The sequence below is a fragment of the Chionomys nivalis genome, chromosome 7 (genome assembly GCF_950005125.1).
Source record: "Chionomys nivalis chromosome 7, mChiNiv1.1, whole genome shotgun sequence".
Taxonomy (NCBI): Eukaryota; Metazoa; Chordata; class Mammalia; order Rodentia; family Cricetidae; genus Chionomys; species Chionomys nivalis.
In genome coordinates, this window is record NC_080092.1 from 86,680,268 (window position 1) to 86,696,746 (window position 16,479).

Consider the following 16,479-nt stretch of genomic DNA (forward strand, 5'->3'; position numbering starts at 1 on the left):
TGCTGGCCAAAAATTTTCCTTCATCCTAGAAGCTTGCCTTTCAAACTAAGGGAGAGAATCACACCTTATATCTTTCTTTCACTACATGGGGAAACAAAGACACTTCCATATTTTGACAAAAAGGACCATATGCTAGCTCTGTCTGGATCTACTGGCTGGGATTTGAGTGGAAACTGTGGTTTGATTGTGTGGCTTGCCTTTCAGATGCTAGATCCCTTGAGCAGTGCTGAAAATTCCTTGTCAGGAAGCTGCCAATCCTTGGACAGGTCAGCAGACAGGTATGAAGGTATGGGTGGTTTGGGGGCCCAATGAGTAGGCATTTTTGGAATGGTTTTAGAAGAAGTGACTAGTCCATGTCCCTGATACAGCCATAGGCCTAGGATTAAAACGGTGTGCCTTTAGAGAGGCCCTCAGTTTCCCAAGGACTGTCAGAATGGTTTGGTGCTCAATAAAATAAACTTAATGATAGCTTAGAAGAACAGTTTATTTACTGCGTGCTGTGTTGTTCCCAGGGCTTTATGTGTTTTGACTCTGCACATACTATAGTCTGCCTACTTTTCCACCTCATTACTGTGATTTGAATTGAGAAGCAATAGCTTATTGAAATTTGGGGAAAAAAATGGAATCTCACCCATAGGTTGGTCTGTCTGTTCTTTCTTTTCTTTCTCCAAAAGTTTATGGTTGAAGAAGAAGCTAGCTTAGAATAATGAGAAAACAGAATATCCAGATTTCGTAACTTAACTTTTATCTCTTTATGTAGAATATTTGTTCTTACACTTAGAATCAGTGCTATTCTTTATATACCAAACAACTGTGTCGAGGATGTGTTGTGTTATTTTGTTTTGTTTTGTTGTGACAAGTTCTCACTAGATAGCTGGTCTGGAACTCACAGTCTTCCTACCTCAGTTTCCTATGTGGCTTGTGAGGGTGTTTGGAGCAGACCTTCACCTCTTTATGTCTGAGAACTCATTTGATTGGGGGTTGGGGAGTAGTCTGGGGCTAGGAAACAGGAATAACTTCCTTCTTTCCTTAATTGTGTGATCAGTTGATGAAGGTACTGATCTTGTGACTAATCTATCACCATCTTCTTCTAGATGTCACAGAATACATACATAGTTATTATTATGTAGGTTTCTTTGGGACTTGCTCTCCAATCAGGGAACAAAACAGTACCAATAACTATTACAGGAGGTACTACCACTGGCCAAACTCTTAGCCAGCACAGGGACTGACTGTAGCTTTGGGCTATTCAAAGCTCTGTAGTGTCAAGGGAGGATGGTGGTCCGGTTGTTTGAAAGTAGGGCAGCTCTCCAAAACTATCTTGAGTTTTCTGACCTCAAAAGATACTTGGAAGCCGGGCGGTGGTGGTGCACGCCTTTAATCCCAGCACTCGGGAGGCAGAGGCAGGCGGATCTCTGAGTTCGAGACCAGCCTGGTCGACAAGAGCCAGGACAGGCTCCAAAGCCACAGAGAAACCCTGTCTTGAAAAACCAAAACTTTACTTGGTTAGTAAAGTGCTTGTTGTCCAAGAATGTGGGCTTGAGTTCAGTCTCTCGGAACCCAAGTAAAATAGCTGGGTACAGCACTGCACACCTGTAATCTCGGTGCTGGGAAGGTAGAGACGGGGGATAGCTAAGGCTCACTAGCCAGCCAGGCTAGCTGAGTCTGAAAAGTTCAAGGTTCAGTGAGAACCTCTGTCTGTAAAAATAAGAGGGACAACAATTGAGAAAGATACCAGATGTCAACCTCTGACCTACACATGCACACACACACACATCCACACAATACATGCATACACATACAAGGTACTTGCTTGTCAAAGATTCATTCAGATTTAACTGGATGTTGAAAAGGTAGCTTATATTTATCAACTTCCCTCTTAGTTTCCCCATCTCTAAAATGAGATGGTAGTCTAAACAACAGACTGGAGGAGCATAATGTCCTTGGCACATAAAGTGGAGTCTTATTTTTAACCTGCAGGTGATCAGTGAAGAATAGTAATAACACAGCCGCTGCTCAATAACTGTTCCTGCTGCTTTATTATGTGTCCCACCTTACGGAGGTATGACGAAATCCTCTGTAAAATTAGAAATCATTCTTTGCCAAGCAGTGGTGGCGCACACCTTTAATCCTAGCACTCGGGGCAGAGGCAGGCGGATCTCTGAGTTCAAGGCCAGCCTGGTTTACAGAGTGAGTTCCAAGGCAGCCAAGAGTACTCGTAGAAACCCTGCCTCAAAAAAAAACAAAAAAACAAAGAACAAACCAAAGAAGAAACAAAAGAGAAAGGAAAGAAAGAAAGCGTTCTTTACATTACAGTGTTTTCATTATTACTGCCTAAGCCAAGTTGGTTTATTGTTGTTTAGCTTGATTTCTTCACCTGGCATAGAGATTTAGAGATTAGGAAAAAGGCCAGGAATAGAAAGGGGACAAACAGCCAGCATGGAATGCAGCAGAAAAGGCAGAGTTGTCACTCCTGTTTGGCCTCAGGCTAGTGAAGTGGGGTGGTGAGCACCAGAGACCAGGCTCCAGGCAGAGCAGCTTTCCTACACCTCTCCCTCTGTGAACATCATCAGGAAGGGGGCCACTTAGATACCCTTCCTTCTGCCTCTGGATGTGCACTAAAGTTTATTTTGTAGTCTTTTGTTTTTTCCAGCCCATCCTTCAGGAAATCACAAATGTCCCGAGCCAGGAGCTTCCCAGACAACAGAAAGGAATGCTCAGGTAAGTTCCAAAGAGCCTAGGTAGGTACTGCGGGGGTTGGGGAAAGTGTCATGTTGGGACCATAAATGCCTCTAAATTGGGAAGACAAAACTGTATGGTACTTTTCCTAGAGCTGCTACTCTAAAATCTCAGGAGGCCTGGGAGCGTAAGTGACTCACCTATCTTGACTCACCCACAGTCTAGCAATTCTCCTGTCTTTCTCAGATCGGGAGACCCAGCTCTATGATAAAGGAGTCAAAGGTGGAACCTATCCCAGGCGCTACCATGTGTCTGTACACCACAAAGACTACAACGATGGTGAGTGCTCTACACTGCCCCCTGCTGGTTGGCTGGTGAAAGATCAAAGTTTTGCCTGGAAAAAAAAACACCACAAAAGGAGGGCTTGGGGTTGATGGAAAGGAAACAAGGTACTCCCACTTCTGCGTTTTTCCCTTACTTTTGAGACATTGTGCCCCAAGCTTGAGGCAAAGAGATTAGGAACTAAGCAAATACGGGGGGTGGTATTGGTAGATGAAGGTGCTGCCACTGGAATGCTGTCCTTGAGTACACAGATATCCCAGGGTGCTCCCTCTCTAATGCCATCTTCTGCAGCAGCAACAGATGAACTGAAGTTGTGGCAGAGGGATCAGGAATAGGATGTTGAACAGAACACACAAGCTGTGGTTTGCCTTTTGTTGGGTCTGAGGATCGGTCTTATGCCTTCCCTATGTTCAGGGCTTCTTTAGCCAGGCAACTTCCTAATTCCTGTTTTTGTCTTGATTCTTTTTTTTTTTTTTTTTTTTTTTTTTGGTTTTTCGAGACAGGGTTTCTCTGTGGTTTTGGAGCCTGTCCTGGAACTAGCTCTTGTAGACCAGGCTGGTCTCGAATTCACAGAGATCCGCCTGCCTCTGCCTCCCGAGTGCTGGGATTAAAGGCGTGCGCCACCACCGCCCGGCTTGTCTTGATTCTTAGGGAGCTAGGATAGCAGCCTTTCTGGCATGAGTCAGGAGGGGAGGGCAGGTGGAATGCACCTGAGCTGGTTGTCACTATTATCTGCTTTGCACAACCGGGAAAGATTGAACACTTAAAGACCAGCTTGGGTTTGTGGCCAGGGCTCTGACTTGCTCTGTCCTTATTCCTGCACTTCTGTAGGCAGAAGAACATTTCCCAGGATACGGCGGCACCAAGGCAACCTGTTCACTCTGGTGCCCTCGAGCCGCTCCTTGAGCACAAACGGCGAGAACATGGGTGTAGCCGTGCAATACCTGGACCCTCGTGGGCGCCTGCGGAGTGCAGACAGCGAGAACACCCTCTCCGTGCAGGAAAGGAATGTGCCAACCAAATGTGAGAAATGTCCCTGACTAGGAGAGTGCTGAGACAGCTAGCTGCAGGGACAAGAGCTCTGCTGTGGCAGCTCCTCTCAGTAATAAGTGCACTCTCCCCGCAGAGTTTGGAGGAGGAGCCACACCCTGGAATGTAGGCCTAACTCGATGGCTGTAGGATAAGGCATTTCTTCTAGATGGCTTTAATTTTCCTATGTTTAAAGCCAAAGGCCTTTTTGCCACATTTGGGTATTAAGAGCAAGCTAGGCATGATGGTATTATAATCTCAGTACTCAGGAAGCTGAGGCAGGAAGATTGAACACTTAAAGACCAGCTTGGGTTACATAGTGAGTTCAAGGACAGTATGTGTTATACACCAAGGCCCTGTCTCAAAAAATGAATAATAGATGAAAAACATGTTTAGGAGCTTTGAAAATAAAGTTATTTGTTCAACACAGAACACCATTCTACCAGCCCCCTGCTTCTCAGAACTACCCTGTTGACCAAGGGCTTAGGCCTGCAAGAGAAGGAAGGGATGGATGGTACAAGGAGAATCTGAGCAGAGAGTTCAGTAGGACAGGAGGGTGCAAGGACAGAAAGTTCATGATCTAATGTGTGCTCTTGCTCTCTCCCCCCCCCCCTCTCTATTCTCTATAGCTCCTAGTGCTCCCATTAATTGGCGTCGGGGGAAGCTCCTGGGTCAAGGTGCCTTTGGCAGGGTCTATTTGTGCTATGATGTGGACACAGGACGTGAACTTGCTTCTAAGCAGGTCCAGTTTGACCCAGATAGTCCTGAGACAAGCAAGGTATGGCCTTCCCCACACTCAAACCTCCAGCTTCTCCTTCTAGCCAAAATACCTGTTGAATACTTGCCCAAGGTGATACAAGTTACTTCCTAAACTTCCAAGTTTTTTTTGCTGTTCATCTTAGCCCTAGCCAAGGGGTGAAGGGCCAATGTCCCAAAGGGTGTGGAGCTTCTAGGAGAAGGACCGCATCCATGCTAAAGTCCTTGCAGCCCAGACTGAGACAATGAGGACTAATTTCCCAAGGGCACTCTTTGGACCCATTCCCCAAACAGAGCCTTGATGCAGAAGGAAGCTTATAGAGCGCACCCATTTGTTCCTTTGGAAGTAGAAGTCACGTAGTCTATACCTCAATGTGAATAGACAAATACAGCAGCTACTTTAAGTAGGATTCTGTAGCCCCTTCTCCCTCTTCACTCCTTCCTGTTTGCCTTCTTCCGGGTAAAGAATGCTGTATCCCAAGGGCTACCCAGCATTGTGGCCAAGGACCAGACATTCGAGAGAGTTTGCTATTCTCCAGCTGAAGTTTCCAAAGCAGACCCCTGTGAATCATAGACTAGGATAAGATAAGCTGACCCCAGGTGGGCACAACTGGGTCCTGAGTGCCCAGGTGACCAGTGGTCCCTCTCTAGGAGGTGAGTGCTCTGGAGTGTGAGATCCAGTTGCTGAAGAACTTGCAGCATGAACGCATTGTGCAGTACTATGGCTGCCTGCGGGACCGTGCTGAGAAGATCCTCACCATCTTTATGGAGTACATGCCAGGGGTATGTGCTCTTGGATGCATGTGGAATTGAAACAGAGGGCTTGACCTAGGGCTAGGGGCTGTGGGGGTGGGTCACCCTTGACCTAGACCTCATCTGATGAGGTTCTGGGAAACCATGTACAGTGATGGCAGGATTGATGTCAAGAGGGCTCTGCCTTTGGCTACAGAGAGGGTGTGAGATGAGAAATGTCCCAGCTTCTATCTAACTTGAGGGTCCTGAAGGGCTGGTTCACGTCAAGTAAGCACCTCTGCCTGGAACAGAGGATCTCCTCAGCCTGGTCTTGGGTCCTACTTGATTAAGATAAGGACTGTTTTAGGTTTTTTCCTAAACTGTCTGATAGCTCCTGGCAAAAGTGGCCTATACATGCAAATGAGACTCCAATGGATCACTGCTTTGCTACAGTCCTGGGGATTGGAAATAACTTGTCTCCTCTCATAAGCTAGCCCCTGAAGGACTCTCTTGACTCCTTGTGGTCTATTAGGGCTCTGTAAAAGACCAGTTGAAGGCCTATGGAGCTCTGACAGAGAGTGTGACCCGCAAGTATACCCGGCAGATCCTGGAGGGCATGTCATACCTGCATAGCAACATGATTGTGCATCGGGACATCAAGGGTGAGTAGGGGTGAAGCTGCGGCGGAGGCATCAAGACCTAGGTTCAGCAAGGCATAGTGGTGCATGCCTTTAATTCCAGTACTTGGAAGGGAGGCAAAGGCAGGTAAATCATTAGAGGCCAGCCTGGTCAACACAGTGAGTTCCAGGCCAGTCAGGCTACCATTTAGTTACGAGTAGATCAAACACTAGTTTAACTGCTCTGAGCTTTCTGAAAAATAGGACCCCAACTGCTTCCTTAATTGGAGATGGGTGTAAAAATTGGTTGAGGAGTATAGGGAAAATACCCTAAAATGCAAATGTTGACATGGGGGTGATCTCTTTTATACCGTGAGGCTTCTTTGCAGCTTATGTCTAAGTCAGTGGTGGCTCTGGCCTCCAGTCACCTGGAAGGGGAGATAAAAGAAAAATATAAGAGGGTCCAAAGTGGTAGCCTCTGCCCTTTCGTGCCTTAGGAGCCAATATTCTCCGAGACTCAGCTGGGAATGTGAAGCTTGGGGATTTTGGGGCCAGCAAACGCCTACAGACCATCTGCATGTCAGGGACAGGCATGCGCTCTGTCACTGGCACACCCTACTGGATGAGCCCTGAAGTCATCAGCGGCGAGGGCTACGGAAGGAAGGCAGACGTGTGGTGAGCACCGGGGAGTGCCGGGAACCTATCTCCCTGCCTGAGCTAAAGGTTCTCTACAGCAGACATGAACTTGTGAACTTGACAGTGTGAGAAAGGGGGACTGAGAACTTATTATTGCTGACTGATACACCCAGGGTTTAGATTTAGGGGGTTGGGGAGGTGTAAATGGAATGAGTTTTTATCCCAAACAACAAAAGGTTATGGCTAAGGACTTAGGTCATGAGGGTCAAAATCCATATTTGCTGGACCTCTTTTAAGAAGCAAGGTTTGGGCTGGATGTTGTGGCACCTTTAATCTCAGCACTGGGGAGGCAGAGGTAGGCAGATAGCTATGAGTTCAAGGCCAGTCTGGTCTACAGAGTGGTTCTAAGCCAACCAGGAACATAATGAAATCATTTCTCAAAAAAGAAAGAAAGAGACAGAGAAAAAGAAAAAAAAAAGAAAGAGGAAGAAGGGAGGGAGGAAGGCAGGCAGGTAGGAAGGTAGGTAGGTTCAGGGTTAGGGATGACCTAATAGTTATACCTGCTGTACAAGTATAAGGACCTGAGTCAAGTCCCTAGCTTTCACAGAAAAAGCTAGGCGTGGTTCCTCATGCTTGTAACTCCAGGATTGGGAGGCAAACAGGTGGATCCTGCGAGCTTTCTGGCCAGCCAGTGTAACTGAAAAAGCAAGCTTCCGTTTCAGTGAGAGACACTGTCTCAAGGCAGTAAGGCAGAGAAGACATTTGTCCTGCTCTGGCTTCTGCATGCACCAATACAGACACACTCAAGTGCATGTGAAACACACACAGAGCAGCATATATTCTGAAGACCTAGATTTGTCTCTTAACATGAGTAGACTTAGCCCCTTCATGTGCCCAAACAGCTTGCATTTGATTTACTTAATTTTTATGTCCATTCTCATAAAGGGCCTAAGAGTTATGAAAACTTTTCTCCTTGGAAAGTTATCATGGGTTGTCCTCCAAAGATGTCTAAATCCTATCTGCCAAAACCTATAAATGTAACCTATATGGCAGTAGGGCTTCTGTCACTGAGACATTATCCTGAATTACCTGGTGGGCCTGGGGTAGTGATGAGCTCCTTAGAGAAAAAAGCAGGTCAGAATGGGTTGTGGGAAATGTGGCAAAGGACAGTCGAGTGGGGGACCAGAAGCCAAGACACACAGTAGGTTTGGGGTAGTTGTTGTGTGTGTGTTTGTGTGTGTATTGAGGCAGGGTTTCTCTGTGTAACCTTGGCTATCCTAGAACTTACTTTGTAAACCAGGCTGGCCTCTAACTCACAGAGAACTGCCTGCAACTGCTCCTGAGTCCTGGGATTTAAAGGTGTGTCCCATGACCACCCAGCACTTAATAATATTGAATATGCTAAATACACACAAGGCCTTGGGTTCAGTCTCTCACATGAGAAAGACATAGACAGGAAGAAATGCAGACATCCTCCAGAAACTGGAAAAGCAAGGAAATAAGAGCTATTTACACCAAAAGGAGGCTGACATAGCTATCTTGGAGTCTGTCAGTATTCTTTGCAGTCTCAGTAAGTACCCTTTGTTTGGTCTGTTTGTCCTTCACTGTGACCTGAGAACGATACTTCCTTTCCTTACAGATGGTAGGGTGGCTCACAGATGACATAAGGTTCTCTCTTCCAGGAGCCTGGGCTGTACTGTAGTGGAGATGCTGACAGAGAAACCACCTTGGGCAGAGTATGAAGCTATGGCTGCCATTTTCAAGATTGCCACCCAGCCGACCAATCCTCAGCTGCCCTCTCACATCTCGGAACACGGCAGGGACTTCCTGAGGCGCATTTTTGTGGAGGCTCGTCAGAGACCCTCAGCTGAGGAACTGCTCACACACCACTTTGCACAGCTCATATACTGAGCTCTCAAGGCCTTGCTGCTGCCAGCTGCCAGCTGCTGAGAAGGCCAGGGCTGCTGTCAGGCTCAGTGAAGTTGCTGCTTCTTCCAGGCAAGGCTAAGGACAGTGGAGCTTCGGTCCAGCCATTGTTTGTGCCCCTTCTGTCACTGGGACTCAAAGCCAGGATGGGATAGCTGTGGCATTGAGACTGGGAACCCCAGCCTATAAGACCCAAGAGCTCCATCATCCTAAGCACAATGCAGAAGGAAAGGGGCTGGGAACCGTATGTAAGACAGCCATGGCCTCAATGTGTCCTAACACTGCAGTCAGCACTGAAGCCAGGAGGGACTGGGGCACAGGACTTACTCAAGGGTATGAATAGTGTTATTTCATTCAGAGTGTTATTTTGATTCTCCTCTCAATGTTTGGAGATTACCAGAGTATCCCTGGGCTGCATGAGCCCACTCAAGCCTGCGGTAAAGCCCAGCATTCCCCAGCCATCACAAGGTAGGATATGTGGGCTGCCCTCACTTAGAGCCTCCAGGTGTGCTTTGCCAGTCCTGTCTTTTACCAAAGATTGAAAGAAGCAAATGTTATGCTGCCTTATTCTGGGAAGGAGGAGCCTGCCCCCATAAGCAGGGCCTGAGAAATGGAGCTGCCTCCAGTAACTGGGGAAACCCAGTCTTGTCAATGCAATTGTCTCTGTTTTACAAGTTGGAGTCACTCTTATGCTGTTCCCAGTTTCTAAACTGGAGACTTTGCCTCTGAGCTCTGGAGACCCACGTGGGCTTGGGCTTCGGCTGGGCAGAGCTGATGGCATGGCCTCTGGCCTGGCATCTGTTCCCTCGCTGGAGCAGAGAAAGTAGGCAACACAAGAGCATCTGGCTCTGGCCCCATTGGGCAGTTCAGGAAAATCCGGAGAGCTGTCTCAGGCTGTCTGCATCTCAAACCTGAGCCCACTCCTTTGGGAGAAAGGAGAGCCCTTGTGCCACCACCAGCCATGTCCAAAACCACCAGCTCTGCTCCTCAGCCTGCCTCGCCCAGTTGTGTTCTCAGCCCTATCCCTTGTTCCTCCCACAAGGGAGGATGCCAACAGGGGTTGGGGAAAGACTCCGAGCAGCTTAGAATCGGCCATATTTACCTCAGCCTGGGTGCTGGTCCTTCTTCCAGCCCCTTCCTTCCCCTCCAAATGTGCCTATTGCTACAGCTCCTCCCTCCCAACTCCCATTTCTTAGGAGTTGTCATTAAAAAAAAAAAAAAAAAAAAAAAGCCAGTGCCCAGGGATGGGCATCTCCAGGGAGCTGGGGATTAGCGCCAGGCAGCTCTGCCAGCCATGCCCACTTCCCCATGGGCACAGAACAAGCCAAAGCCTTCGTTGTATGTTGACGATGCACTTTTATGAATGTAGTTTCTATCGCTGTTTTTAGCCTTTTCACATCATGTAATGTGAGGCCTTGTACTTGTTAATTTATATCTCAGATCCATATTTGATGGTTTTTATATATATCAATTCTAGACTGTTACCGGTGATGGACTCCTGAAGAGAGAACAGAAATTGAAAGCAGCTGGTTTTGCAGATTTGTGTGTTGCACGGTGCCAATTGGGCCTGGACCCTCTGTTTTATTTCCTTTCCTGGGGGTCTCTGTCAGGCCATCCTCTAACTGCTCTGAAGCCAGTGAGTAAGTCCTGCTTCCACCTTAGCCTTTGCCCAGGGTGGGGACTGGCCCGACCCCTCTTCTAGACCAAAGCTGCCAAAAGGCAGCTCGGCCTCTCCTTGACCCCATCCTGATGGCTGTAGCACCCCTTAGCCTATCCCCATCCAAACCCCAACAGGAAACAGAGCTTGGTGGGCTGACAAGATGTCTGATGAGACGACTCTGCTTGTCCCGGTTCAGGATCTCATAGAGCCCCCCACAAGGGGGTATCTTACCTCAGAGGGAATGTTTCTGAAAATGAACTTAAAAGTAAGCCAACAAATCCTGCACTCCAAAGAAAAAAAAGACCCCTTTTTTTGTGCCAAAAACTGTGGACATGCTGGTTCAGCATCCTCAGGCTCAAGCCATTAATTTATTTTTTCTTATTAATAAATCCAGATGAGCAGTTGTAGGGCTCTAGGACGGGCCTGAAGGTTCTGAAAGACAGTCTCAAGCAGCCCTTGCCTGTCGTGCAAAGTGTTACGGCACCAATTGTTTGACATTCCATGGGGTTTGTCTGCTTTGGCCAGCCCCTTCTGTTCCTCCCCCTCACCCAGCTCTGTGTCTGTCTGAACTGTGGATTGTGCACAAGAACCTGCAGCCATAGTTATTTCATTATCTCCTGACTGAGGGCTTGCAGTGCAAAGCCAGGCCAGTGCATTACTTACAATAAAAGGGATCATTTATATCAGAAGGGTCCTGTGACCATGCTTGTGGTTAAAGGTGGTTGGTAGAAATTTGTACTGGGATGGGTCAGGTGGGGATGGGATGCCTAACACCAAGTTTAAATAGCTGCCGAAAGTGGGGTCCTGGCCTGACTTGGCCAAAATCATTGCTAGCCCAGGTGGCCTCTCATTCAGCTGAGGCAGCACTGTTGGTCCATCTTATCTGAGTATGTAGCTTTTTTTTAAGCTCACTTTAGACCAGGCTGGTCTCAAGGTCACCTGCCTCAGCCTCCTGAACACCATGCTCAACCCTGCCACTGTTTCTGTTTGTTTAGTTTTGGAGAACTACTCAGCTACACAGCTTGTGTAGTTCATAGGCTGGTCTTGAACTCAGATCTGCCTGCCTCTGCCTCCCTGGCCCTGGGACTAAGGGTGTTGTGTACCACCACTGCCCGGCACTGCCACTGTTTCTTGATTGAATGCAAGAGACCATTTTGTCCCCATAGATCCAAGGCCTTCCCATCTCTGTTTACCTGAAGGAACAATCCGCAGTGGTTCATCTGCCAGCAGGACCAGAGGCTGGATTCCCTGGCAGTCTGCTTACCCTCTTGCTCACTAATCCATCTATCCCACAGGCTGTTTGCAAGAGCCAGGGCAGTAGGGCGTGGGGCAGGACAACTGAGACTTCGGCTGAGGAAGTGTCTTTACACTTGCCTTGCTTCTCTGCTGTGCGCTGTTGTCATCAGTGTGCATGGGCTCTTAGAGTAGCAAAGTTTGTTCCTGGATGACCCGGCACAGCAGTTGTGACCTTTCCCTTCCCAGGACGGGCTCTGGGAAGATGACAGCCATGAGAAGAAAAAGGTGGCAGCACTGAAACTTAGCGGCATTTGCTCGGCTATGGATTCCCATCATTCCTTGCAAATGTCGAGGGCAAAGGACTAGGAGGAAACTGGACAGCTGGGACCAGCTAGCAGAAAGGGAGTCACAGGCAGTCTTGGCCAACTTGTAAAGTTCTGCTTTGGGCCCCACTTCACCTCTGAGGAACTGCAGTGAGGCGGGCGGTGGTGATGCACACCTTTAACCCCAGCACTTCTGTGTTTAACAGAGGCAGGTGGATGTCTTGAGTTCTAGCCCAGTCAGGGCTCCATACTAAGTGAGACAATATCTCAAAACTGTTGTGTGGATGTGAATCGGTGGGGCCTGGCTTCTCTCCCACAACTCAAAAGGGTACACATTGGGATTCCAAGGTTTGACAGTTTGACATCCTAAATTGGCAGTGACCAGTTCTTCAAGCTAATGCTTATTGGACAACCATCACCCAGCCCCTTCAAGGCCAGAAGCCCCCCTTTCCCATCCCTGTGACGAGTTTGCAGCCTACCTGCCACAAAGCTCCCCCATCAGGCCACATAATAGAGAGTCAAGATCTGTTTAAACATGTTTAAAACAGGGTTGGTCACAACAGTCAGAACAGCACAGCAGTGGAGAGGAGAGGAGTGTAGCTACTGCCGACCCTGTTAGCTGAGGCTCCAGCAAGGGGCCCCTAGACCCCAAGGCTGTGGGGGTGTCTTGCCTCTTCCCAGCCCCCTCCCCCACCAGTGAGGTGACATATAAGAGGCCCAGCAGATGGCACTCTTCCTCTTCTTCCAATCTCTGTGGCTCAGAACCAGGCTAAGGGCAGAGGTAGATGGGGAGACACGGGGGGTGCACAAGGCCCAGGTGGCAGTGTGGGAGCTTGGGACCCTGAGGAGGGCATGCTGACTCCTTGCTGGAGAAAAGGCACCTAAATAGGGAAGCTGGGCTTGTGGGCATCCCAGGGAGCCTTGGGGTGAGGAGTGATGGTCTGAAGGAAGCGGTGTGGTGAAAATTCCAATTCTGCTTCCCAAACCTCTACCTCCTATGGGAAAAGTAAGGAATCCTGGGGCAGAGCCCTAAGCCTGAAACTATCTGAGGGAGCCTCATCCTTTCCCACCCGCTCCCCCAAGCCCAGATCAACATCCTTCCCACTGGCCAGCTGTAGGCCATGTGTGGGGAGGAGATGGATGTTAGAGGGCCTCAGGCTGTCTTGGTGCCTGAGTCCACCTCCTTGTGGGCCCAGAGCTCCTTGTGCTGTTTACGGCCAAACCCCTCATCGTAGTTGCCTTTGCTCTTAAACAGCTGCTGAAAGTGAGGTTTGCAGTAAAATTCACCGTGCAGTGCAGCATAACTGCCCAAGCTGCGGAAGCAGAGAACAGCTGGGTCAGTCTAGGTCAGGGCTGGAAGGCAGGATGGGGGTGGGGGGCCAGTTAAATGGGCAGGGCAGGGGCGCACCTGAGTTTGGCGTGGCAGTGTTTGCAACAGAAGCAAGAGTTGTGGAAAATGAGCTTGTCTGCCACCAGCCGCTCCATAGGGTACACAGTCTTCTGGCAGGCTGCACAGGTCTCCTTCACCTGCGCCCGTAAGCTAAAGGACTGTGGAATGGGGTAGGGTACACTCAGCAAGAAGCCTAATCAGCACCCACCCTTTCCTCCACCCACACCCACCCTTGGGCCCCTACCTTGGAGCGCTGCACCGTGCTGCTGCCACTGCTGCCTTTGGCTTCCTGGGGAAGAAGAGCAGTCAGAGCGGGGTCAGCTCTCCGATGGCCCAGCCCAGATCCCAGGGGCACTCGAGAGGTGGCAGAGGGTGCCAAGCAAACAAGCTGCGCCTGTCCCCTTTATCCCTCCCACCTGGCTGGTCACCTACATGAGACGGGGTGGCCTGGGCGGCTCCGGCAGCCTGGAACATGGCTCTTCGGAGATGGTTGGCGGCCTGGGTGGAGACGCGGCGCCAGGAGGGTTCTGTAAGGGGAAGTCAGTCAGTGGGGCCCCAAGAGCCCTCCCCCATCCTGCAGGCTGGGGTGTTTTTAAGCAGGGGGTTGAGGGGCTGCGGTTGGGACTTTCCCTAAGTCATTTCCTGTTGCTCTGGGTCTTGCCACTTCCGCCCCTCATCCCCCTCCCCAGCCTGTCGGCCCCTCATGCAGCTCCCCAAGGGATCGGGGGTCCCTGAGTGGAAACATATGTAGGGCTAGAACAAAGTTAGCGAGAGCGACCGGGGACAGAGGGGCTCCACGGTGCCTGCGTGTGTTTCCAACGGGCGGAGACCCGGCCGGGGGTGACGGGAGGTCAGCAGAGGTCTAGGCTGGACACTGCCTGACCCGCGGTCCCCCCCGCACCGGGCTCAGATGTCCAGCTCCTGGACAGCGCTCGGCCCGGCCTCCCGCCAGCCACGCCGCCTCCGGCGCCTACTCCTCTGGACCCCAGACCCGAACCCAACCCACCACGGGCCGGCCCAGCAGGACCGACGCGAGCCTCTGGGTTCCAGCGAGCGCTGCGCGCGAACCGCCAGGCGGCGTCGGCCCCGCAACGCTCCGCGCCCCTCCCCCCCGGCCGCCGTGGGTCTCACCGGGCCCGGCCTGCGCCGCGGGGCGGGGGTCGGTCGGTGGGGGACCGCCTCGGGTGCGAGAGGCGCGGGCGCGAGCTGCCACCGCTGCCAGTGGTCCCCGAGCGGCAGTCGCCGCCTCACCGCGGCGCCGCCCCCGCCGGCCCCCGCCCCGCGCCCGCCCATTGGCTCCGCGCGCCCGGGGCCGCCTCCGGGAGAAGCCGCCGCCGACCCCCCTCTGTGCTTTGTCTTCCCCTCGCTCGCCAAGCCCTCCCGTCGACACCCCCCCTCCCGCCTTTGTCTGCCCCCCGCCCCGCTTTCGCAGCCCGCGCTCGCCCACCTCCCGGAACCGACCTCCCCAGCCACTAGTGGGGAAGGGACAACGGCGGGGAGTGAATCGCAAACCTCGGTCGGGGATGAGTTCAGCCTACGGTCACCACACGAGGCTCTCCCGGCGCGGACCTTCAGAAATGGGTCTGGGCTTTTCGTTGCCTCGGTTTACCCGTTGGCCATTGTGAAGGCCGAGTCCCATTAGCTCCGCCCCCTCCTTGCGCTCCGGGGACCCGGTACCCTGAGCTGTCCCACTGTGGGGACTCCGGAGGCAGGTCTCCTGGCAGCCACGGAGTGCTGCAGAGGAAGATGGAGGCAGCTCGTGGTCCCTCCATACCCCGATGTCAGGTCAAGGTAGCCTCTCTAGTGGGCCTATGCCGCCATGTGAGGGGTGTGACAGATCTGCCACCCCCAGAACTCGCACAGCTGCGTGGTTTCCGAAAGCACCCACCCCCTCAGGCCAGGTATTCTAAACGGTTTCTGTGGCCAGATTTTGTGGTATTAGTAACCCCTGGCCTGTGCCATAGCCCAGGTCAAGCCCTTAGTTCAAAGTACCCAGTTCCTTGCAGCAAGCACACTTCACTCCACGGAAGGGAGCGGACTTCTTTAGAGAACAAAGTACATCAAGAGCTGCGCCTGCCGCTCAGCCCGCAGGACTGCTGTGCTGCCGGTCACCCGCGGGGTGGACAGCCCTGCACTGGAGGGCCTCTAGGGTGCAGCTTCGGGGGCACGGACCTCTGCTGGAAGCTTTGCCTGAAGCCGGGCCAGACGCTGTTTCACGAAGCACACAGCCCTCAGCGACATATTCCCACACCCGGGACAGGAATAGAACTGGTGGCTCTAGCGCGGGCCCACGCGTGTCAGGGAACAGAACAGCTCAACGCCTCCCCCCTGGCAGCGGAACAGGGAGGCAGCAGGCTGTACCACCGTCCCCACCAGCCCCCCCACCCCGTGCTGTTTCCCTGGCTGCTAACGCACCCACACTGTGCGTTACTCTCTCAGTCTCGGGTTCCAGCTCTAGACCATGTTTTGCCTGCAATGAGGCTCAGCCACTGACTTCCTGATGGTTGCTCCTCCACAGCTAGGGGTGACTCTTCCTGGGGAAATTGTCACACCTGTCATCGGAGTCGCCAAGGGAGCTGTTTGATGCAAGAAAGGTGAAGCCCTTAGGGATACCAAGAGGCTGCTACTGGGCACTAACTGGCAGCCTGCCCTGCTGGGGCCATCTGTGGACGGCAAGAAGGAAAGCAGTATGGAAGGAGAGAAAACGGCTAGCTGTGGGCCCATGTCAGTATTCTGAGTTTGAGGCCACCCTGGACTACAAGTCTTATCCTGATGCACACATGATCACACCTAAAAGGAAAAAAGGATTTAAAAAAAAAAAAGTTGGGCAGGTCTGTAGAAGTAGTCTGGGACGTCATGTGGGCCTTTCTCACATCCCTTTAAAAAAAAGGTTAAGTGCTCTGTAGTTGTTAGACAAGGTCTCCAGCTATGTCCCTGAGATTGATGCTCAACGCCCATCCTCTTGTGCGGGGTTTATAGCGGTGTACCATGTGCCACTCCCAGTGTACGCAGTGCTGAGGAGCAGGTCCAACACAACACTCCATGCCAGGCAAGGGCTCTGCCAACTAAGCTGCATTCCCAGCCTCAACTGTAAAAATTTCTAAAAAAATGAAAAGTGTGGGCATCTGATGGCCTGGGAAGCCTCAGAAAAGG

General features: G+C 51.2%; 2 protein-coding genes across 2 annotated transcripts in view; one reads left to right on the plus strand and one right to left on the minus strand.

The window, feature by feature from the left end:
* Positions 1-11,065, plus strand: part of Map3k3 (mitogen-activated protein kinase kinase kinase 3) — a 95,798-nt gene extending 84,733 nt beyond the window's left edge. The window contains exons 8-16 of the mRNA XM_057773338.1: positions 205-278; positions 2,654-2,721; positions 2,926-3,018; positions 3,853-4,044; positions 4,680-4,828; positions 5,458-5,589; positions 6,071-6,200; positions 6,653-6,830; positions 8,474-11,065. Of these exons, the coding sequence (XP_057629321.1) occupies positions 205-278; positions 2,654-2,721; positions 2,926-3,018; positions 3,853-4,044; positions 4,680-4,828; positions 5,458-5,589; positions 6,071-6,200; positions 6,653-6,830; positions 8,474-8,702 (1,245 nt within the window). The 3' untranslated portion in view covers positions 8,703-11,065. The remainder of the gene's footprint in view (positions 1-204; positions 279-2,653; positions 2,722-2,925; positions 3,019-3,852; positions 4,045-4,679; positions 4,829-5,457; positions 5,590-6,070; positions 6,201-6,652; positions 6,831-8,473) is intronic.
* Positions 11,066-12,432: 1,367 nt separating this feature from the next.
* Positions 12,433-14,576, minus strand: Limd2 (LIM domain containing 2). Its single transcript, XM_057773350.1, has 5 exons — positions 14,458-14,576; positions 13,759-13,853; positions 13,571-13,615; positions 13,345-13,484; positions 12,433-13,249 (listed from the first exon to the last, which is right to left on the minus strand). The coding sequence occupies exons 2-5, from the start codon at positions 13,798-13,800 to the stop codon at positions 13,090-13,092; spliced, it is 387 nt and encodes a 128-aa protein (XP_057629333.1). The 5' UTR covers positions 13,801-13,853; positions 14,458-14,576; the 3' UTR covers positions 12,433-13,089.
* Positions 14,577-16,479: the final 1,903 nt, after the last annotated feature.